The sequence below is a fragment of the Vipera ursinii genome, assembly GCF_947247035.1.
Source record: "Vipera ursinii genome assembly, chromosome: 3".
NCBI classification, from domain to species: domain Eukaryota; kingdom Metazoa; phylum Chordata; class Lepidosauria; order Squamata; family Viperidae; genus Vipera; species Vipera ursinii.
In genome coordinates this window covers 40169936-40194566 of record NC_139516.1, presented here as the reverse complement: position 1 = coordinate 40194566, position 24631 = coordinate 40169936, and the positions used below count along the sequence as shown (strand labels likewise).

At 36.9% G+C, this 24631-nt stretch overlaps 2 protein-coding genes across 4 annotated transcripts in view; one reads left to right on the top strand and one right to left on the bottom strand.

Moving 5' to 3' along the window:
• Nucleotides 1-5136, top strand: part of TRAF3IP3 (TRAF3 interacting protein 3) — a 32396-nt gene extending 27260 nt beyond the window's left edge. Inside the window, exon 16 of one of the 2 annotated variants that reach the window (XR_014492298.1) lies at nt 3500-5134. Coding sequence is in view for 1 of the 2 variants with exons in the window: in XM_083361093.1 (XP_083217219.1) it covers nt 3500-3505 (6 nt within the window). In the remaining variant the exon portion in view is untranslated. Of the gene's footprint in view, nt 1-3499 lie in introns of both variants that reach the window. The other variant, XM_083361093.1, reaches the window with a different exon arrangement.
• Nucleotides 9-24024, bottom strand: IRF6 (interferon regulatory factor 6). Of its 2 annotated transcripts, none has more exons than XM_083361094.1 (8): nt 23966-24024; nt 14293-14469; nt 12546-12750; nt 11530-11652; nt 9003-9161; nt 6610-7002; nt 5767-5885; nt 9-3762 (listed from the first exon to the last, which is right to left on the bottom strand). In XM_083361094.1, the coding sequence occupies exons 2-8, from the start codon at nt 14464-14466 to the stop codon at nt 3541-3543; spliced, it is 1395 nt and encodes a 464-aa protein (XP_083217220.1). In that variant the 5' UTR covers nt 14467-14469; nt 23966-24024; the 3' UTR covers nt 9-3540. The 2 variants fall into 2 exon arrangements, with proteins under 2 accessions (XP_083217220.1, XP_083217221.1); XM_083361095.1 differs by having other exon boundaries at nt 6610-6996.
• Nucleotides 24025-24631: the final 607 nt, after the last annotated feature.

Genomic DNA, 24631 nt, shown 5'->3' with positions numbered 1-24631 from the left:
ACAGCAAACTGATTGAATCAGAATCGAGCTGGAAGGGACCTTGTAGGTCTTCTAGTCCAGCCCCCTGGTCAAGCAGGAGATCCTATACAATTTCAAACAAGTGACTGTCCAGTCTCTCCTTAAAAACCTCCAGTGATGAACTTCTGAAGGCAAGCTGTTCCACTTCCTCGCTGTTAGGAAGTTTCTCCTTAGTTCCAGGTTGCTTCTCTCCTTGATTAGTTTCCATCCATTGTTTCTTGTCCTGCCCTCTGGTGCTTTGGAAAATAAATGGACCCCCTCCTCTTTGTGGCAGCGTCTCAAATACTGGAATACTGCTAATATGTCCCCCCCCCTAGTCCTTCTTTTCTCTAGACTAGCCAAACCCATATCCTGCAAGGGTTCTTCATATATTTTAGTCTCCAGGCCTTAGTTGCTCTTCTTGTACAGGATTGTATCATTCTGATAACAAATCAAGGTTGTATCAGGATGACACGCACACGGCTCTATCATGCTTCTAACCCTGCCTGTACACTGCATTTGTGTCTGTTTCATGCCATTCTATCAGTCGTCCTTTTGCTTTTTGTTACTCGTTCCCCACCCTCTAGAGTTGATACTTGACAAGACTTGAAATGGTGATTTATCACTTTGTTCATTAAAAAGGTTTAATGTGAGAAGAGAATAACAGAGTTGGAAGGGACATTGGAGGTCTCCTAGTCCAACCCCCTGCTCAAGCAGGCCTATACCATTTCAGACAAATGGTTGCCTGAACCATGTTGTAACTTTGAAGAGGCAGGAAAAATAATGAATTTGAGCATTTCTGAAAATTTGATTTCACAATGATTATAGCTAATAGATCTGGGCTGGCAAAATCCAGATACTCGCTAGGTATAAAATGTTTAAACTGTTTAACTCTTGTCCACCATCTAATGGTTGTTTCTTGGCAACTTGCAGCCCTAACATCTACACTATTTAGTAAACAGTATAGGAGAAAGAATGGTAAGCTCATGATGGTAGTTAACTTCATCTCTGTTTGATTTTTATTTGAAGCCATTCACAAACTGGATTCATGAAAAAGTTGGAAGTAGGTATCCAAAAAAGTGCACATTTTCATGTAGGCTATCAGTAATGCTTGTGTACAGTAGGCCATTTTACAAGGCCATGTAGTAAGACAACAGAAAATATTCCAGCTATTCCATTTATTGTAGAAAAAAGTTCCAAAACAAATACTTAGTAGAAAGCAGAATGCCAATTATCTTTGGAATGCAAAATAGGTTTGATTCAGTTACATGTAACAGCTACCTAGCAAAAATGTAGATGTATCTGATGCTAAGATAACACAATGTGATGTGCAATATGAAAATATATTTTCCATCATAGCTTGTTTAGACTTAAACTACAATTACAATTGTATTTTATTGTAATTAAACATTGCAATTAAAGATAAAAATACAAACAAAAAAGAAACAACAAAGTGCATAACAGAAAGAAAAGTAAAAATATAGTAAAGAAAAAGAAATATATAAAGAAATGACTTCCCCTTTAAATCACAAGTATAAACAATTTTAGTAACATATCACCTCTTAAAATGCAACACACAAACTTCTCACCATATTTCATGTCTTATTTATAAACAGATTCTTAAAATCTTGTCATTCCTGGTTGGCATAAGGGTTAAGAGACATAACTATGTATTCTAACCAACTTTACATTCGTTTCTTTTACTTTTAACAATCATCTTTAATCCCTTCAAATGTCTTAGAACGTGATCTCTTTTCTCTTTTTTGTCCCTTCTCACAAAATTTTGCAAAACTTTAACTGGTATCTTTTGTAAATACAGTATAGGAAAATATTATAAAGGCCATTTTTTTACTTGTTATTTTTGTATTCCTTTTAATTATTAAGACATCCTCTAGTTTCATATGAACAGTGTAGGATCTTTTTCCATGTCATTATTGTAGCCTATCATTTTTAAATCCATTTTCAGATCAATCTCAGTCTTGTCCAATAAAACATGTTCTTCTACCATAACATCTTTTAAACACAGCCTATCTATAATGCCAGATGCTGTTAAAATTAATTTCTGGGGCTATTGTTCAAAAGTATCCTTCAATATGCCCAATGTTAAAGTATTTTGTTCTATTCTGTGTTAGAAGCCAAACTTCTCATTTAATTGTAATATTTAATTCTTTCTGATTTCCCTCTAGTGTCCAACCTTCAAAGTTTCATCCTATTCTTTTAAGTATTCATTTTTCCATGGGAAGAATTCTTATAATTCCAAAATTTTATTTCAAATCCATCTGGACCTTTAGATCATTTGTATCTTTCCAAAATGAGCATTCTAATTACCTTTTTGCTATTCAGTTCCTTTACCTTTCCTGAAAAACTGTTAAAAAGCAATTTGCTAAAGTGATTTGAAAAGGAAGAATGCATACCCTGTGACTTTTTAAAGGTGCCGTGATTTGAACAAAGATACCTTTCCCTTATCTCCCAGAGTCTAAACTCCACTGGAGACCACTGTCTTGCAGTCTGTTCATGAGGAACAGCTGTCAGGAGAAATTATAAGATGATTTCCTCTCTTTATCCAGAGAGAAATTATAAAGTGCCAGTTTATTTTTTGGCTCTTCATTCTGCCATGGTCTTCAGTTCACTATTTCTTCTCCAGAAATCCTAAAAGTGCCATATTTACAACTGACTGAATTAGCTTTTGTTACAATATTCATTTTGTGTATTCACATTTTGGCAACATTCATTTTTAAAAAAACATTTTAAAAATTTCCTACACATGCTGTCTTGTATCTTCTAGCAATGTGACAGTTTAATTCTCTTAAAAACAACTGACTGCATTTGAACAATTTTTTCACATTGTACAAGTAAGTTACAGGTTGGGCTACAGCATTCCAATACCGAAAAACATGTAAAGAGCTTCTATTTTACCAAACTTAATATCTATTACTGTCTTTGCTATCTCTTTCAATTGGTTTTAAAGTCACTTTAATTTTAAAACATCCTTCTCAGCTTAAAATTCATGCACTTTCTCATTTATATAGAAATAATAAAACAACAAGCAATAGTTAATGGAATAAAACTCCCTATTGCTAATTATCAGATCATTATTTTGAAACAAATTTAATTTGTATTGGTTACAAATTTTACATGTAGCAGCAGCAATAGCAAAAAGTAATCATGAATTAATAGAATGCATTTAAACTGTGTTATAAAAGTACTCTTAAGAATAAAGCAGGAGTGAAATAAGCATTCCTGTCAAAGACAAACTTTAAAAAAAAAGCACCACAGCATTACATGCAAGCAAGGAAAGGTTTAAAGCTTTATATTTATATAGTTACATTTATAAAAGTAAAAAACATTTCTAGAGAAATATGCTTGTCTACATGTATTTAACTAGATAAACTTTTGCAAAATTATTTACGACAGATTATATTGCATATCAATATTCGCCATTAAAATGTCACATATGAAGAAATATTTCAAAGTGTTCTTATTTCAATTAATTTCAATCTAGAATTGAAGAATCCAGACAAGAATCCATCCAATACTGGGTCATCACTGTGCTGTGAGGGGTGGGGTCATCTGCATATTTGGTGGTTGAACTGGCCAGCCCTCTTGGTGATTCTGCAGCAGACGGTAGAGTTGTTTCAGCTGGGCAACAATGTTATCCTTGATATCCGGGATAGAGATCTGTAGACGCACACTGCCACTGTCAAAGGAGCGAGTGAAGTCACCAGAGAACATTTCATAGATCATCCGGGCTACAACTGGAATTACCTGTTTGAAAATAAAGTTCTTCTTAATCTAACAAAAGATGATCAATTCCTGAAAGTTCATCTGGGAACCCAGAATAAGCCAAATGCTCACGCTGGTGAAGACTATTGAGAAATATACTCTTGATTGATCACATTTAGACTCCAGCACAATCTCAAAGGATTCTTGGTGCTTCACAAAGTTAGAAGTACACATTTAAAGAGTTTACATGACTTGCTTTTTGAGATCAAAGTCATGAAAACACTTCAGAACAGAGATAGAAAAAAAATGCTGCAACTATCAACATTCTATCCAGCATTGAAATGGGAAAAGGTGCTTTTCAAAAAGTAACTAGACTTTGTTGATTTTTTTTCCTTGAAAAGGTTTCACTTCTTATCCAAGAAGCTTCTTCAATTCAGAATTCAGAACCTCCATACACATGTAGTATTCTATCAAAACATTAGCTACTACAGATTATGTCACCAATAAACAGTCCTTGCTCCACTGCAGCAATGAAGAGGAGCCATGGCAGTAATAAATGCACCAACAACTATGCACCAACTGCTATACCATCAGGTATTTGAAACAACTGTTTCCAAGGACATTAGGGTACATGATTGATTTCCATTAACTCATTAATGCAAATCCAAGTCTGCAATTCCTACAGTCGACACTGTTTCATGTTTAAGCTACAGTAAGCCTGCTCAGATTCAGCACCTAAATAGCAAGGCAAAGGTGCTTTGCATAGCAGCGAGAGACAGCAATAGAATAATATCAGATAGATACTAAAAAGGAATAAAAACCCTCTGTCTTTTACGGAAATAAAGTTGTATAACAATTTCTATGGGATTTTTTGAGCTGTAGATCTGCATCCCTATGGCCATATTCACAACTGAGTAAATCACAATCATTAGATTCATACAGTTCTCTACCTATGTTCTGTAATACAGAAAACAGTATTTTGGTTTGTATAGCATAGACCAGGCATGTCAAACTTGCGATGTCACGTGACGTCGTGTGATGTATCATGACTTTTTCCCCACTGCTGGCAATGGGGTGGGCGTGGTTTCGGGATGACGCGTCCAGCCCGCGGGCCGGCAGTTTGATATGCCTGGCATAGACAAATCATATAGCTGGTAAGCACATTATAGTTAGCACAATGTGTCAAGACTCTCCTTGATCATTTATACACATGTAAAATAATTATTCTTTTGCTAATTAGTTAATAGCAGAGGTATTCACTAACTATATAGATTGTAGTCACTTTAAATTACTTTTGGTATACAATACTTATAGTCTAGTTTGAATTGTTGGGAAATTTCTTACAAGGCTAGTTCTGCTCAAAGTGAGTAGGAAATGGTGTCAAAAGATAAAAAGTTCTGACTATTTACTCTGCTTGTAATGATGGTGATAGATTAAAAAAAAACCATGTTAGAAACTTGATTCTTCAGGTACACTGCTATCACTACTAAACATGAAAGAAATCCCTCCCAAAATCAGTAATTCCATTTCAGTCTCATTTTATTGGGTCTCATTAAGTCCATTACATTTCCTTGGTTAACTTTAGAACATCGGTAGCCTCACTGTATTAGATGAAAAGGAAACGTGGATCCTGAGTTTCATTCTCAGATTTAATTGTATTAAACAAGGTTTGAGAAAGGCTGTCATTACATTAACAGTCTTTCCTTTAGATTAGGCGTCTCCAACCTTGGCAACTTTACGACTTGTGGCTGGCTGAGGAATTCTGGGTGTTGAAGTCCACAAGTTGTAAAGTTGCCAAGGTTGGACACCCCTGCTTTAGATCATCTTGCTTAGTAGAAGAAAACCTGAAAAGAAGAGATGAAATGTGTGCACTGGTGGACAGCAGCTCTGGCTCTTTACACACCTTATCTGCTCATATTCAAAGGAACCCATGAAGCAGGATTTTACACATTCTAGGGTGAAGACCTATATTATGACAGATGCAACTGCATTCTTCTACTAGGGACTAGTAGCATACAGTATTTTTGCAATAAGTTGTTTTCTTACCTGAACAACAATCAGCTTTCGCTCTTTTGACTTTCCATCTGGCCATTCCTCTCCAAAACAAAAGTAGATCTCATATGGTGGCTGTTTACTAATCTGTCCTTTCTGATGGGCAATTAATTCTGAATTTAAAGGAAGAATGTGAAAAGAGAGTATATAATAAATTACATTATTATGATAAAAGAACAGATTAGTAATGTCCAGTAAGATATAGATGCATTTCAAAATGATATATTTGAAGTAATTACTTGAAACAATTATCCTATCCTCTCTTTCCCGTTGTGTCAATTTATCCCAACGGCATTTGCTTTCAGTTAGACTTTAAAACCAGATCAGTGCAATAATGAACTATAATAGCAGGGCTTTTTTTCTCATAGAACGCTCAGAACGGAGTTCCGGCACCTTTTGTAGATGGAACCTTGTAGGGTAGGCAAGGCGGGTTGTATGACATGTGTGAGTTCCGGCACCTTTTTCTTTTACAAAAAAAGCACTGTATAATAGAATAGGTAGCTGCTCATACTATTTCACTCACAACTTTCAATAATGTGAAGATATACAGAATGAACGATACCAGAGACCCGTTTGGGTCAAAAAAAGGAAATAGGTAGAAACTTTTGCTTTAATGGAGTACATTAAATTGGATCGATATCCATTCACATTTTCTGGTTTATAGAAAACCTAAGCTATGCACTGTAGACCCAGCAAGGACTATCTACAAAAACAGCTGTATCCACTCTATAATGCTAACAGGGATACAGTCCTAGCTGGGCTAGTTTATGGTATTAATCCATACAAGATTACAAAGTTATCTATTGACAGTGAGTCAAAGGCATTAGAGCTACTCACCACTTAGAAATGTTTCCAAACAAAAGACCTTAACTCTCTTCTGTCTTTCAATTAAGTTTGGTGTGGTAGAGGAAGGTGCACATGGCCCAGACCAATATACTTTGCACTGGCAAAGCCTGATAGCATAGATAGCATGACCACTGACTTCTAGTATTAACCCTCTGTCCATTACATCAAGCAGTCGACTGGTGAACAGCTTTTGCTTTTCATTCGTGATGGGTTCGGGCCCCGGAAACTTGACTTGCTCCAAATTAATAGGCCCAAAGAGTTCTTCTTGATCTGGCATAGGACCTAATTCTCCATAGAAAAGTCTGCAGCCTTGCGGGTTGCTCACAGTCATTGTCTGCCCAAACTCCTTGCCTCGATATTCAAATTTGATTTCAAGATCTGTCACTTAAGAAGAATATATTATTAATGTATCAGGCAGTACAGCAGGAACCATAATGGCATTGTACCATATCTAACTGAATAAAATCAATACAAAATAGGAGAGACCACAGGTATTTGCAAACAAAAGATATAATTTGTCATTATTACCAAATACCCTTAACTAATTATGGAGTCAAATTGATTGTAAAATAATGGCAAAGTTACTGTTAAAAGCTGACTTTGTAACAATGCCGCTTGGGGGGGGGGGGGCGAAAGCCCTAATAAACAGGCATATACATAGAATGAAGGCTATTGCTAAGCACATTGGTTTGTGCTTAAATTGTAAGCCACCCTAAGTCTTCGGAGAAGGGCGGGATATAAATGGGGTTAAAAAAAAAAGACTTGCCATTATATGAATCCAGTGGTTACCCATAGCAACAATCTAATCACTTGTTATGCATAATGGCTACCCAATTAATGACAAGATACCCTAACATCATTCACCAACAGTTCAACAGTTTTCAATTAACAACCATTCCTCACTTAACAACCATTTGTTCAGCACCTGTTTGAAATTACGATGGAACTGAACTAGTTACTTATGAGCTATGCCTGAAATTACAAACATTGTAGCACCCCTGCAATCAGATGATAAAAATTTGGGTGCTTGGTGACCCACCTGCCTATGTCCCACTCCCCTGCATCTGAAATACAGGCCCAGGGGCTTTGAAAATCTCAGCCAGCTGCCTCTGCCTCAGACCTTGATGTCAGCCTTAGCACCACTACTGCCAATCAGAAATGCCACCATCCGCACACAAGCCTTAGGGAATTGTAAGACTGCCCCCATTTCCAAGCATTCCCCAAAATCTGCCATGCGCCGCTTACCTTCAGGTGTTTTTCTCCTGAAGTTGAGCGACCAAGGCTGCCAGTCACAAGAGGCCTTTCCCAAAGCTGCCTTGAAGCCAGCTCCAAAAGGGCTTTGGAAGCCTTCCGAAGTCTCAGATAGGCCACATGGGCCTCTCAACAGCAGGGAAAAAAAACACCTGAAGGTAAGCGATGCACAGTGGGGGCAATTGTGCCATTCTCCAAGGTGTGAACCTTGGGGAATGGCACAATTGCCCCTGCCACCCAGCACTGCTGAGGATATGCCATATGCTGCTTACCTTCAGCAGTTTTTCTTTTGCTATTGAGAGGCCTTTGCAGTTTACCCAATGTTTCAGAAGGCTTCTGAAGCTCCACTAGCTCTGAGGTGGCTTCAGGAAAGAAGGCCTGGTGCAATTGGGAGCTGCCTTGGATAAACTGCACAAGCCTCTCAACATCAGGACATACATTTCTGAAAGCAAGCAGCATGCAGCAGATAGCTGCCTTAGGAGCACTGGGCAATAGTGGCAATCATGCCACTACCCAAGGCTTTTGTGCCTTGGAGAACAGTGTGAGGTGCATTTTTGAGTGATAGCAACAGCGCTATGGCTGATATTTAAACCTAGGGCAGTAGCAAATGCCTGAGATTCTAAAAGACTCAAGCCTCGATTTCAGGCCTGGTTCCTCATGCTTCTACTGAGAAATGCCACACCACAGGGCCAGGCTATTTTGGCGGGGGGGGGGGTTACTTTGCACCCCAGCTTGTGCATGCCCAACACTGGGCCTCGCAAGACGTTCCCCACCTGAGTTGTCTTCAAGATCAGTTTAACAATTTCAACTGCAAGTGCTGAGGTGATGGTCATGGACCAAAGGCATCTCGCTTAATAACTGCAAGAACTTATGACCAAATTAAAGTTTAAATTGTGGTCATAAGTCGAGGACCCCATGCAATTTCTTTTACAAGCTGACGCCAATTTTAAATCAGAATTATTTCCTGCCCAGACCAATTTGAATAATAACTGCAGAAGAATGTTTGCATTTGTTCAACAAGTCTTTCAGAAATGCAGCTTATTTATTAGAGGTGAACTCAAGACTTTCCAAACAAAAGAGTGCATGATTTGTCCTCTATTTATTCTAGTGGCTCCTGGACCAAAAAGACTTACTAGGAAGAGAACTAATCCAAAGTTCAGGAGAGCTGTACATATCATGCTGTAGAGCTGGCAGCGCAGGAGGCATTGGCATCTCCACATCTTCAGGCTCATTCTTTGGCCACACAGCTTCAGGGCTACAGGTCTCTGCACTAGCAGGAGCCATTGGGGAATCTAAGTATAATAAATGAAATGTAATGATGTAATCTCCACTGCTTCCTAACATTTATAAAGAGATTCAATCATATCAGACAAGCAAGTTTCATTAGACTTCCTTATGCAATTAACCTTGTACTATTGGAATTTTACCTCTCCTTTCATCTAACCTGATAATCTAAATTAAAGCTTGTATTCTTTTCTTCTAGTAAGTATTAATAAGAGATTGTATTAGTGCAATCTAACGCTTTTGGCCTTTAATTCCCAGAATTGTCAGCCGAGTGAAGGATAGTAGTTCTAAAGCCAAACATAACCATATCTTCCTAATCAGCATAGCTATAGAGCTGCTTTGTGGGTGCCTCAACCCTTTCCCCATTGCAATTTAACATCAACCTGAAGCTACTGGATAAGATTATCCATCAACATGGAGTGGGGATTCACCAATATTCCAATAATACCAAATTCTACATTTCTCTGAGCCAATCAAGTGATGGATCTCACGTGTTCCCAGCACCTGTAAGTTGTAAGGGTTTGGATGGCAGAGGACAGGCTTCAACTCAACCCTGGTAAGATAGACTCACTGTAGGTTTTAAGGCCTCCTGGTTCTGGGGTTTTTCCAGCTTTAACACAGCATGGGGATAGATTTCCTCAGCCAAGAGTTGGTATGCAGAGTTGCAGAGCAGCAGCAACTGTGGCCAAAAAGGTTTTGCACAGGTTTATCTTATGCATCAATTGTACCCATTCCTGAATTAGGAGGCCTTAGTCATGGTGACTCATGCTTAGAGACTGGATTAGAGTTCTCTGTTATGCATGTCAGGGAATGTATGTCTCTGTCATTCAGAGATGGTTGCATAGCTGCTGCAAATGTTAACATTCTGGCTAGGCAAAGCACACAACAGGAATTTGTATCAACCAATCATCATGCAGGATGTGCACCTCCACACAATGCACAGTTGGGATTTGGGAGGTGTGTGCATCAGCCTGTCTGCAGCCAACTGCAACCTATGCTTACCCATCAACCCTTTTGCAGCAGAGGTATGCAGTGACACCTACCACAGTTGTGGGGTACTCTAAATCAAGCTTTAGTCACCTCCTGTTTGGATTACTGTAACACACTCTACATGGAGCTACCCTTGAAGAACATTTGGAAGCTACAGCTGTCCAGAATGCAGCCGTGCAAGCAGGTTTTGGTGTTTCTCATTATACCCATGTAACCCCACTGCCCCACCAGCTGCACTGGCTCCCAGTAGGCTTCCAAGTGCAATTTAAGGTGCTGGTCATCATCTACAAAGCCTTCTACAGCATAGGTCAGAGTTGCTTCTGGACCAAAAGAGAAACAAAAGCTTTAGATGCAAAGCATATGAAAAAAATAAAATGTGTCACTTGTACATGAAGAAAACTTTAAAAAATAGCACCATCAAAATGTAATTTTAAACAAGCTCTAAGTCTGGAAAATTAATGCAGAGATATTTGTTGAACCAATGATGCATTAAAACCTGAAAAACCTGAACTTAGCTCCAGGGAATTCCAAGACTTTTAAAGCTGTTACATATTGCCTTTGCCAAGAAGGCGTGTCTGTCCCTGCTATGCAGTGGGAATTTACCTTCTTCTAAAAGAGTATGGTACACAATGTGTATGTGGGAGGCACAGTATGCCTCCATGGAAACAATCTTCTGTGGTCTAGTCTTCTTATCCTGTTTCAAATAGCAGTGATGGATGCCATATGGCATGCATAAACTTATCTAGGGTTATAAACGATCTGGTCAACCAGCAAATAACAGCAAAAGGTTTGAGTTTTCTGTATCTGTTGCCATCTAGCGGTTATTCAGATTCCTGTAGAGCAGATACCATTGCCATAACCTATTCCACCCTTTCATTAATTCCAAAGCTTTGGTGTCATAATCCTCAGGAACCCAATTAAAATAAATTCTCAGCAGCAAGGGAGTGCCCTTTGTTTTAAAACCCAACTTGCCTTACATCAGACAGACATGAAGCAAAGAGAAGCAGGATTATGCCACAGACATATAGGAAAGATTTCAAGTCAATAATTAAAATTTTGAATTCCACTTAATTGCAGATTAAGTGACTAAAGAAATGCAAAAATATCTCAATAAGTACATACACTTAGCTGCATTTATTATTAAGTATCTAACAGATACACAAAAAGCAGGATGAAAATATTTACCAGGGAGAGCAGCATGTACCATTTGTGCTAAATATAAGTTATATCTCTGTAGCATGTTGCATGCTAATTTAATTACATCTGGAGATAAAATTTTGAGAAAGCATTTGTCAAAATGTTTAGTGCAACATTAACCAAAAAAAAATGTTTAAACATAGATTTAAGTTCAGTTTTATTAACTGTATGTCAGAATAATCTACTAACCATTGATATTAAGAAATGGAAAACTGTCCTGTATTGCTACGTTTTGAGACTCATTTAATTCATCTTCATCTTCATCATCTACATCATTATCCTTTTCATCCCATGGAACTGAACCGGTGGAACCTGGAAAAAAATATAGGAAATGAAAAATTAGGAAGTAATTAACACTCCTCTAATTTTTAACAAAACAGGAAAAAATGGAATTCCCCTTTAGGAGACCTATGAGAGTGTTGCAGAGTACTTCAATCTTTGGAATTCTTATGCTAAATATTCGTTGGTTTCCAAACATGGGAGAGTCTGTGATATCCAAAATTCATTTTTGTCTGTCAGTTCGATCTGGTGGCATAAAGCGGTTCTCCCAGAGTTTGAGGGTTTGGGGAGAATACTATAATGTCTCTCCTTGAACTATGTAGCTAGAGTGTTAGAAACTACATGGCAGATAAGAAAGTTTGCTTTCTCAAATATTTATTGGCCCTTCAGATTCAACAACTAACCCAAGATAACTGTATTTCTTCCAGCCATGTGCTGATAAAGCCCTGTTTAGCAAACAGGAAATGTGCAACCAAAGTTCCTAACAAATGCCATCCAGTGTAGCACTCTTTTTAGAATAGGGGCATTTGTAATGGTGCCCTTATTTCAGTTCAAAATGAAGGGAAAGGAAACCCACAGTCAACAATCAGAGATGCATAGAAAAATTAGATCTCCCCAAACCCAAATTTCGTGTTCTTACTCTGGATCCTTGTCAGGATGTACCTGAACTTCAAAGTTTTTGATCGATTTTGGCTTTAAAAAGGAAGCTCAGCTATTTAGATTGTACCATATATGTAGTAAATTCCTAAGTATGTAGAATGGAATCTGAAGTGCAGTCAATTAAATAACACAAAGGATAAACTGAGATGCTTGTTCAATATAGTTAACTGTGTTCACTTAAACCTTAGTAACCCAGAAGGCCTCACTCCCAATAAGACAATTATAGTTTAGGATTAGCTCCATGCTTCTTTAAACATGTGTCTCACCAGGATTAATGATTGGCGTCAGGGATGGTGGGATGTCACATACTTCATAAATTTTAATTGGATTCATTGGCACTTCTTTGGTGCCATCGTATATGAGCTTGAATTCACGGCTTTTGTTGAGAGCACAGCGGAGTTGGGCTTTCCATTTTGCGGGATCAGGATCATCAACCCCTTCTTGATACTTTCCTGTTTCCACAGCCCACGCCTGGGAGCAAAGTACATCAGGTCACTTAAGTGTTGTCATTATGCCAACTTCTGTTGAATTGTGCTGCCAAACAAACTCTCATCTATAAGATACACCTAGGCAATAAATACTTTCTGCAACAGATAATTGTTTTCTTTCACCTTTCTAAGAGACACAAATGTCTTAAAACCATTAGCTATCTTCTTTCTCAAGCTATTTCTAACAAGATACTTGACTGTGTTAAAACAAATCAACTCAGTGTTTGCAATTTCTCTTTTTTAAATGTGGAATTGAATTCCAAGTTTAACTAGATAAAATTAATTCACTATCTTCTAGAATAAAAGAAGAAACCTACACGAAACAAAAAAAACCATTAAGAAATACTTTTATGCCCTGATTATTTCTCTTTATAAGATTGTCAGAAATGGTCTCATGAAAAATGTTCCGTATTTATACATGCATTGCTAAAATTAACAGGTAGCCCTCTACTTGAAACAGTTTGTTTAGTGACTGTTCAAATTTACAATTTCACTGAAAAAAGTGATTTTTGACTGTTTTTCACACTTATGACCATCGCAGTACCCTCATGGTCATGTGATTTACATTTGGATGCTTGACGGCTGGTTCATATTTATGATGTTTGCAGTATCCCGGGGTCATGTGATCCTCTTTTGCAACCTCTGACAAGCCAAGTCAATGAGGAAGCCAGATTCACTTAACAACCATGTTACTAACTTAACAACTGCAATGGTTCACTTAACAGATGTGGCAAGAAAAGTTCAAAAAAGAGGCAAAATTCACAACAAATTCTCACTTAGCAACATAAATGTTGCACTCAACTGTGGTCATAAGCCGAGGACTACCTGTACATGAGAACAAATGTACAATTTTTTTAAAAAAATCCAGGTGAATACAATCCTCAGCAAAATGTTGAGAAGAAAATCCAATAGAGTTGAATGAGGCTAACTCCCAAAAAAGTTAGATGCTTAAGATAAGGAACTTTAGTGACAAGTGACAAGAAGGCAAACATAAAGAATTGAAGAGTTGAAAAGTAGATTAATTAAAACCTTGCATCTGACAATTCTCAGAAGGAAAACCACAATACACCAGGGAAATTAGTTCTACTGTAGCACAAAGTACTCAAGGCAGACAAAGATAAGACTGATTGGAAGAGATTTTTATCTACCAATTACCTGAAACCCTATTTGAATATATTGTGTTTTGTATATTACTTTGCCCCTCATTTTTCCCTGTATGTTAATGTCTTTGTATTGCATGATTGCTTCTTCACCTAGGACTTCAGATCAGAATGTGGTTCTGCTTATAAAAACAAAGCAGCATGCATCTCCATCAGGTTGCATCTCTGAACATACCAAGCATTTTATTGCTACAGAACAGCAAACATAAGATTATTTGTATACTACGGTACTTTTGTTATTAATAATTTCATCCTCTATCCATTTGAGAGGGGGAGAGAGAGAGAGAGAGGGAGGGAGGGAGAGAGAGAGAGACCAGTCCCTTTCTATTATGTAGCATACTAATAGAACTGTGTTTTTCAGTTACCTTAAAAATGGTATTTTCTTCTTCATGCTGAGGACTATGTCGAGTTGCATGCTTCCAAGGAATTTGAAATCGCTTTGCATCCCTGTTAAGCCAAAGAAGACCTGGATACATTCCACTGTCTACTTGAGCTACTAGCCAGGGTTTCAGTCGAACTCTGCGTGGATGTGATGCCATTATCTAGAAGGATAAAATAAACACAGCAAACAATGTATGAAGAGTTTGTAGGCTCATTTTCTAAAGAGAAAGCAATAGAAACCAATTGTGATTGTAATCACATTGCTCTGATTTTCTCGTAACCAACTTTTGTATCAACTGATCTGATTTCTTTCTAGGTCAAAAGACAGGTCAACTTAACTTTTTCAGTATACTGAGATGATCAACTGTCCCATAGTCAAAACAAAATACAGGGGGATGTATAGAAAATGGAGGGAAAAACATTTTCCACATTCTGGAATATCATCTTCCAGAATGTAGATTTGCTCTTATCATTTTGATCTTTAGAAAAAGCCTGAAGACTTTGCTCTGTCATTGTTTCTGGGGACCAGCAGTAGTGATAAACCTTGGCAATGGTTAAATTAAGTGGAATGTGGTTGGCAAAGACAATATTAAAAGGTTAGATTAAATGGAATCTTCAAAACTATAAGAATTGTTTAAAAAAATGTAGAGCTCAGAGTGAACTGAGGCTTTTAAAAGGTAACAAAAACAACAAAAATGAGTGCTTTGGATATTTTGGAAATGAAAGGTAAATTAAAGAGAATGTAACTCCATTGTGAGGAAAGAAATGGTGGTCAGAAGAGCTCAGTTCTTTGTAATTCCTCTCCAGAGAAGGAGATGATTTGAGATCACCCACAAATGCCCCAGATAGTTGTTCTCTGTGAGGAGATTACACGACAACAATCTCCAGCAAGTTTAGAATTCTGGGAAATTAGGGAATAGCCATCTTGCTCAAATTGTGGTTGATGACTTTAAAAGGACACTGAATTCACTACTTCTTTTTCTAATCACTTTTGAAAATTGCTTGCAAACTGCTCTTCAGCTATTACAAAACCTATAATTGACACGTTTTATAACACTGGATGACTTTCCAAATGTTTTTTTGGGGGGAATTAAATACAAGTATGGGGGTTTGGGAATAAGCAGTAAAAGAATAATTGAAACTTTTTTTGAAAGTCACAAACAGACAAGGGTCTGTTAAAGTAAGATTTTAAAAACTGAACACTAGAGAGAACTAGAAGAAACTAAAGATTACAATTAAAGGGGAGGAACACTTGAATTCAGTTTACAAATACAGAATGAAGCTGAATACTTCAACATTCAACATATTGAAGGATTTTTATTTTTATTTTTTGTGAATAATGGACTCAGAAGTTAATTTTAAGTGTGTCTGCCTCTATGGATACGCTGAGTTTAAAATATGTTATGGAAGCGGAACAAGTTTTACTGACAGGATTGTGATTGATTTGAAAGAGGATTTAAAAATGACAGTTTATAACAATGACATGGGAAAAGATATTACACTGGATGTACCAATGAAATCAGATGATGTCTTAATAAATAAAAGAGATATACAAATAACAAAGCAAGAGTAACCTGGATAACTTTTCTATATTGGATTTACAGAAGAGATTTGTGAAAGCTTTGAAGAACTTTGTAACAAGGAACAGAATGATAAAATGAAAAGAAATCAAGATCTAGGTTTCAAAACTAGGTTTGAAGGAACTAACGACCAAGATTGTTAAAAGTAAAAGGAAGAAATATAGTTTTGGTTTATTTGATCAAGATTAAAATAGACAGGTTATCTCCGGTAACGTTTAATGGACTTTTGCTGACATCAAGATTGAAATGACGAGGCTTTAAGGATTTGTTTAATGATAAGAAATGACCCTTGGGAAGAACAGAACATTTCTTATATTTTAAGAGGTGATAAGTTCCTGTTTATACAGTACATGTGATAAAGAGGGAAGGGGGAAGTTGGTTATATATTTCTTTTTTATTATATTCCTATATTTCTATTTTTTCTTTACCTTTTACTTTTATTCTTTTGGTTTTTATTAGTTTCAGTTTAGCAGATGATCAGGCGAACCCAAGGGAGAGGTCAAACATGTTATCAGTCTCAAATCCCTTTGTACCCACACAAGAGTTTTTCATCCAGGCCTCCTTGAATTCTATTGACTCTTATCTACTGCCAATTTGCTTTGACCGGTAATAGTTCAGCTTTTTGTAGAGAGCTTAAGCATGCAATAAAACTTTATATTCATTTGAACTGCCTGAATTTCCAGATTTCCCCGTACTTGACATTCATTTCTGTATTTGCAATTTTTAAGAAAATTATTATAAAAAGGAGGAGACATGAAACAGCAATGAGTGACTGGTGAGAAGACAGAACCTTTTAAATCATATTTTGCATTTAATTTCTCTCAGAAAGAAACCCTAAACAACCATGGTTATTCTGCTGGGAAAAGAAGGGAACACCAGTTTAGGAAAAACAGAGTATTAAGAGAGAATTCATTTAATTTAAATGAATTCACATCTCCAGATCCAGTTTCACTAAATCCAAAGTTACTAAAGAAGCTAGAATCATTATCAATAATCTTTGAGAACTCCTGGAGGATTAGTTTAGTCTCAGAGAGATGGAGGAGAGAAAATGTTATCCTTGTCTTCAAAAAGAGAAAGGAAGAAGAACCAGGAAACCATAGACCTGTCAGCTTGACATATATATTAGGCAAAGCCTCTGACTAGAATTATATATGTGAACACTTAGGCAAAAGGGACCAGTGTAGATTTGTTGCAAGTAAATTGTGCTCAACTAACTTATCTCCTTCTTTGAAAGAATAACTACTAGATCAAAATGAATAAGAAAAAGTAGATGAAATAAAATATCATAGACATACCTGAACCTCAGCAAAACATTCAACAAAATATCTCATAATATTCTCTTTCATAAAAAGGTAAAATGATGTTATATGATAATATAATTAGATAGATACACAGTTGACTGTACTCCTTAATGGCTTGACTTCAGGTTAGAGGGGAGATTGCATTCCATGGCTTTGTGGTCTAGGTTATATATTGTACAACATATTTATCAAATATTAAATGAGGGGATACAGAAAAAAACTTAAAACTATGAGGGTTGTCTAATATTTTAGATTAAAAAAGGATTTTTAAAAAGATCAGGCTTAACAAACTAGACACACTTGAGCAATAAATTGACCCAAATAAGCTGGAATTTAACAGAGAAAAATACAATTTGGAAAATATAAGAGATGAATGGAAGCAATAGAGAAAAGCATGGTTTATGCATACTACATGTGAAATGGTTCTGTGTGCAATCAAACATTAACAGTATGATGCAGTATCTAAAAAGTCAAACAATCTTGCAATACATTAACAGAAGCATAGAGTCCATATCATGGACATAATACAATTCTACTCTGTCCTGGTCAGACTGTATTTAAAATATTTGGTCCAGTTCTGGCCACCACAGTTCAGAAAGGACAATTTAAATCAAATTCAGAAGAGGGCTACCGAGATGGTGAAGGATCTGGAAATAAGGCAATATGAGGAATAATATGTATAAGATCCGAATATGTTTAGTCTTTAAAAATATGGTTACAAGATGATATCAGCTTTAAATAGCTGATCCTACAGAGGCAGCATTGGATTTGAGACAGCAGGATCAGAACCAACAGATTACAATTATAAGAAGGTTCAGGCTAGGAATGTGGAGGATTTCCTGACTGAACAAGCTATCAGCTAGTCGGGCAGGCACATGTTGGGATGAGTTCTCCTTCAAACCAAAGCTACCGTAATAATCATAGATGCCCTAGTACAATTCTCAACCTCTGCAATTTTAAAATATGTAGACTTCAACTTCCAGAATTCCAGCATCTTAAAGTTGCTAACATTGCTAAGGTGAAATACTATTGTAATGTATTAAGTAGGGCATTGGATTATTTGACCTTTATGAGTATTTCCAATACAATGTTTCCAAGATCAAATCTAAACATTGGGATATATATTAAAGTCTTCCCCCCCTTCCCTAAATATATCAGTGTACCAAGTTTTTCATCCATTCTGTGCAATTTACTTTAATAACAGAATAGAAATAATATAGAAATAGAATACAATAACATAGAAATGTGTTTGTTGTACATCCTCATTGCTAGATACTGTATCAGAACAGTTGGCTAGGGTCTCACTAAGAGTTGTAATTTAAGGCACATCTACAGGGTCAAGCAGCCTGTACAATACTAAATAGAATGAGATTTAAAAAATAAATAAACAATGTAGAGAGAGTAGCCAAAGGTTTGCTGGTACACATTTAACTGCTTTTTTGTGAATTCCCAAATCCTATGCAGGCAACAAATTCAAAACCTCAAATATTGCAGAAACTGGACTACAGAAAACAACTAAAGAAGAAATTACAAAACAGTACATCCACTGACAACCACATACTGTATTCTCTTTTCCTTCTTGAAAAACACAACCAGACATGGCCATATTAAGGATACCACACTTTTCTTTGCTGAAACAGATTTTGTACTTTTTTCATGGATCATTTCATCAGACTGTCAGGGCTAACAATTATGGTAACTATATCATATTTGATTTCAAAGGTGGTAGATACAGAATATCAACTGTTGGAAAACGTAAGCAGAGAATACTAATGTACTCCATATGCACTTGTAGGTTTTCAAAGGCATTTGTATGACCATCATGAAAATTAAATGTTATATTGAAATAGGTCACTGGTTTTTGTTCTTATCGATCATTTCATAACTTCTTTACATTGGCATATACACCACAATTTGAAAGCAGTAGAGAACAAGGCATGTTAGAGTGCTAAACAATGCAAAGGTAACTAACTATACAGAATATAAATAAAAATACAGAAGGCCAAAAGAAAAATGCATCCAATCAGAATGGTTGAAGCTCATATCTAATAATCTGTATATGGTATGCACATCAGGGTTATATATTTATGCACACAATTTCTTTCTGTAAAGCTATTCATTCCCAATCCCAATTTAACCCAAATCTATGGGTATCACTGTTGCAAATGGTTTGAGCAGGATCATTTTTCCATAACATTTTTTTAAGTCTAATATAACAAAAGATCAGAGTCACCAACCTCCTGTTCTATGCAAGAATCCAAACTAAGATATTGCTACAAACACTATCCAACTTTGATTTAACTACTTTTAGTGAAAGATAGTCCACTACCTAAGTAATTGGTTCTAATTGTTAAAAAAATATCTTAATATTCTTTTGGAATCTGTTTGTCTGAATTTTTTTTTAAAAGCATGGTATCCAGAACTGAATAACCAAGTTGACTAATATATAACAGTTCACCAAATATTTTCTCTACAATAATGCATCAACAGCATAGCACAGTCAAACATTAGGAATCCCAGAAAATTAGGATAATTATCCCACTATGTGTTATCACTGACTATATCTGTACCAAACAGGGAGGGTATACAGTATGTGTGTTGAAAACTCAGATGCTGGTGACCTCTTCCTTTTTACAGTTTTTGCTGTAAGGCCTAGACCTTAAAACAGGCTTCAAGCAACATATACCGTATTTTCTGGCGTATAAGACGACTGGGCGTATAAGACGACCCCCGACTTTTGAGAAGATTTTCATGGGTTAAAAAGTCGTCTTATACGCCGGAAAATACAGTATGCCTTTTATCAGAACTATACATATAATGACAAACATAGCAAACAGAAATGCTTCAGCAACTGTATTTTCTAGTCTTCTTTTCCCTTAATGGACAACAGTTCTTACTATGGACCACTATAGCCATGCTTACTTAAGATTTCTGATCCAACATATACCTGAGGTTTGCCAAGTTGAAGAATGCTACTCTACAGTTGTTCAATAAGACAATAATAATGTAGCAATACTTCTGTGCACTTAATCTAAAAAAGGATCAGTCAACTAATCTAATGTATGGATTAAAGGCTCTTTCCCCTTTCCTTTAAAATCAAGAATGTAAAAACCAGCCAAAATTGCTTAAAGGGAGATAGGGGCTGAGCTTTGTCCTATTGATAGCTGCATGGAAAGCATTTGAAGTTTCTGGATCACATTAGCCATTCTTTTGGGGGAGAAAGAGGAATCTTGTCTTCCTCCTATGAATTTCTCTTTTAATCAAATAAAATATACCGGTATTTGCACACATTTTCAGATTATTTGACATTTCTTAGAAATTTGAGAGCATTTTTGGTTAAGAATCTCTGGAACCAAATAGTTAGCAAAGGGTTAGATGTATCTAGAAAAGGAGAGGGATTAGCACAAAACACTTTTAATCTTTGTTTTTAAAAGCAAAAACCCTGCAGAATAATACATGTGTCTCAGACCATAACTTAGACATAGAATTCTGCACACAATGATTATGTTGTACATGCCTGCTTGCTTCTTTGACCTTCTTTAAAAGTATTCAGTTTCCAGAGCCTTAAGAAAAGTCTCCCCTGAATTGTACTCAACACCTAATGGACCAGGGTACATCAATGTATGTTTCTTGGCAGCAGTAAAGATGTGGTTTGCATTCTTCTGGGAGTTTTTTTTATCTTTCCAATCTAACCTGGAAATTCCTGGTGGTCTTTGCCAAATACTAAACATGTCTGACCCTGTGTAGTTTTTTTTAAGGTTTTTTTTAAAGATTAGGAAAGTGCTGCCATCCAGTTTGCAGTATTTAAGATGTATAAAAGATGCCATGACATATTATGAAATCATAGGTATATCGATTATGTGGTGCTGTTTCTAGGTCTCTTTCATATAAGCATAAGACAGTACAGTACATATAGTTCAACAATATGCATCACTCCAGAGTATAACCAGATACAGTATACTCTTCCCCAGGTTAAATAGTATTTAAAAACCAAGCTAGTTTACTAGGGTTGTTTCTCATATATTTTTCCCCTCTTCTGAAGCAGTTGGTGTTGAAAAGAAGTCAAGCATTTAAAAGTTTCTCTCATATATTGTTCTTGTGATTCAGCCATCTTATATTGCTGTTTTCACACTGTACTACATCACAATAGGGTATTTAATTGTAATTATTATGGATTATTCAACAACTGCAGTTTAAAAATCAGGTTTTGGAATGTGTTTAGTCTAGGTCAGGGGTAGGCAACCTTGGCACTTTTATGACTTGTGGACTTCAACTTCCAGAATTCCTGAGCCAGCATGGCTCAGCTTGGAAACTCTGCCTTTCCGTTCAGCATGGCTGACTCAGGAATTCTGGGAGTTGAAGTCCACGAGTCATAAAAGAGCCAAGAATGATATTACAAATATCAAGAATGATATTACAAATATCAAGAATGATATTACAAATCAGCACACAGGCACATAATACTGCAAAGATGGGATGAAGTTAATAACTGGAAGGAACAAGTTAGGAAGAACAAGAAAACATGGGTGAAGAAAATAAAACCTATGCATTTCAAACTGTTCATGGCTTCTGACTATAACCTTGCTTTATTAAAACAAAATTAGAAAAGTTTAGATTCAATCAATAAATACAACATGGCCATAATGATTATTCTAAGTTCCGTATGCAGATGTCAGCATGAGAAGCAATAAAGGCTGGATAAAAGAAACAAATACCTGAAATACCCATCTTTGAAAATGTAGACAAGATTAGACAAAACTAAAGCAACACTGATAAGCAGAATGGAAATAAATATTGAATGTAACTTTCACATTAATATCTATAATCCCCTTCATTAATATTAGACTATATTTCACTTCTTGTAAAAGCTATAATACAAATTGATTTTATATTAAGAGGATTTCTACTATTACATTGAAATGTAATATATAATAGCTACATATATGTAATAGTACATTTACTAATCCATACCTCTGCCCTTTACATTAAAAAAAGGAAAACTTCCTCAAGAGAGTAAAGGAAGTATAATAGACAAATATGCAAAACACGCCAGTGTCAACTTTTCAGCCTAGTACAGACACAACCAAATTAGGAAAACTTGAGACAGAATTCCTACCTCTTCCATCACAACTGCTCTGATATCATTTCTATGACTGATCTCCAGAAAAACTGCAGCATAGATCTTAGCAATAGAACTTGTTTTCCTCTTACAGTACTGGCTTTACAGAAGAACTGAAAGTTATCCACGTAGACTTTCAAATAGCCATAGCCATAGAGTACAATGGTATTGGCCAAATTAAAATGTAATAAACTAAGATTCCCGATTCTTGATGCTCAGGCTCAAAATCTTAATCTAACACTATTTTTACACTGTATTGTGAAAACACTAACATTTACAAATAGTGTAGGCAACAAGATATCAATAGTTTACTATTGCTCTTGATAAAGATAAAATCCTTGAAGCAGCAGGCATAAAATTCAGCAACTGTGAGATCCATGAGAGAAGACAATCACAACCTTCTTCACAAGGTCAGCAAAAACAACAAACCCACAAGCCTTTGTTGATATATGTTATCTATGAATTCATCTGCAATAATAATCCACACCTCTATGCATTACTTACATACAAACATACATAGTGTATAATACTGTATTTTTTTTAAAAAAAGTTCTACATACATGTTAATTTCAGATTTTAATTTCAGATATCCAAACTGGTAAAACACTACCAAGGGTAGTGATGCTGTTCTAGAAAGATGCTTAAAATATAAAAAGTTACAGCTTTTATATTGCTTTGTAGGAAATGTTTCAAAGATCTGATCTCAGTTTTAAAACTGGTTTGTGTACTTAGTCATCACCAAGCATTTACTCAACCTTTTCATTTCATATTTGCTTAAATAAAATTGTACATCAACTTGGTTGAGAGTGGGATTCTTCTAGGTGTCAATTTTAATGGATATTGTGGATAAGTTTTCCCCAAGTATACGGGGTACAATGTGTCACAATACCATATGTATTCCTTTTCTGGGGGTTATTAGGCTGAATAAATCCACCCTAGGTACTTCATTTCACTATGATCAAATAACTAATATGTTTAATCACTGCTAAATCACCATATGCAGATCATTTGCAAATTAAGGAAGGTTTTGATGTTCTCTCAACCGAATTTGAACTTCTAAGGAAATGCGCTAGGATCAATGCCGGGCCACAGTTGTACCTGCTCTCCGCTACTTTGAAAGATTGGAGGGTGTTTACATTCAGAAGTAAGTAATCGACAAGTGTGTCGAACAAGCCCGCAGTCAACTCTGGGCAAGAACTCGCTGAAATTGCCCTCGGGCAGAGGCCTCTTTTAGGAAAAAACGCTCTTCTCGGCTTTTCCCACGAACCCAAAAGGCAGAGGGGCAACGTAGGAAGTCTTTCGTAGCAGGATCCTAAGGGAGACGCGACGTCAGCCTCCTTCAGAAAAGGAGAAGGACAAGGACGAGCGGAACTACTCAAACGCCAAAATGAGCCTGAGAGAACCCAAGCGAGGTGCTTAGCTGGGAGGGGAGGAATTGGGGAAAGCTAACCGCCCGGCGAGGGGAAGAAGAGCGTCAGGCGAGAAAGGGGCGCGAGTAAAAAAAAAAAAAAACACGCGAGGAGAAAAGGCTCCTAAGAGCCCGAAGCTCCAGCCGTTCAGGAGCGGAAGTGTTATCTGGATTGCAAAGAGGAACCTCCAGCGACCCGGGCTTCAAAGGCTTCCCCGCCGGGTTTCCACCCGCTCCCGCAAAACTTACCGCTCTTCGACCAGGATCCCACCCTAGCTGTGCAATACAGCTCTCGCTCACCTGGCCGAGGTACTGCGGCTACCGGATCCGCCCCTTCAGGTCGCCTAGGGAGGAGAAGGAGGGCAGAGCTTCCAAGGGGTGTGGGCGGGAAAAGGGAGTAAATGGCAACGAGCGGGGGAGAATTAAATCAAACGGAAGCGCTCCGTTCGGTAGCAGAGTGCCTTGACTGTTGGGAATAGCATGCATATAGTAAGGCAGCGTTTCCCAACCTTAGGAACTTGAAGATGCGTGGACTTCAACTCCCAGAATTCCCCAGCCAGCTATGCTGGCTGGGGAATTCTGGGAGTTGAAGTCCACGCATCTTCAAGTTCCTAAGGTTGGGAAACGCTGTAGTAAGAGTTCCTTTGGGCGCCCTTAAAGTTTCTGTCTTGTTTCTTCATTCGCTCAAGAAATCGTTGCTCCCTTCCTTTGCCTTCTCTCTTGTGGATTTATCACTGAGAAGACTTGAACCAAATTCCACGATATTGAGAGACTGAAGGACACCCTGAGTTACACGTATGGCTTTGGAAAATACCTCACAGGGCCCAAATTGGAAAGCCGCCTCAGATTGTTTGAAACTACTGTTCCTTTAAAAAGAAAAAGGAAAAAAAAAACCTCTCCAGGCATTTTCCATGG

Excerpts from the sequence above, each read along its gene's own strand:
- IRF6 (XM_083361094.1), bottom strand. The coding sequence starts at position 14,466 with ATGGCATCACATCCACGCAGAGTTCGACTGAAACCCTGGCTAGTAGCT. Across the intron at positions 11,653-12,545 it reads GACGCCAATCATTAATCCTG|GTTCCACCGGTTCAGTTCCA; the intron begins GTGAGACACATG and ends ATTTTTTTCCAG. Across the intron at positions 3,763-5,766 it reads GAAAGCTGATTGTTGTTCAG|GTAATTCCAGTTGTAGCCCG; the intron begins GTAAGAAAACAA and ends ATTTTCAAACAG.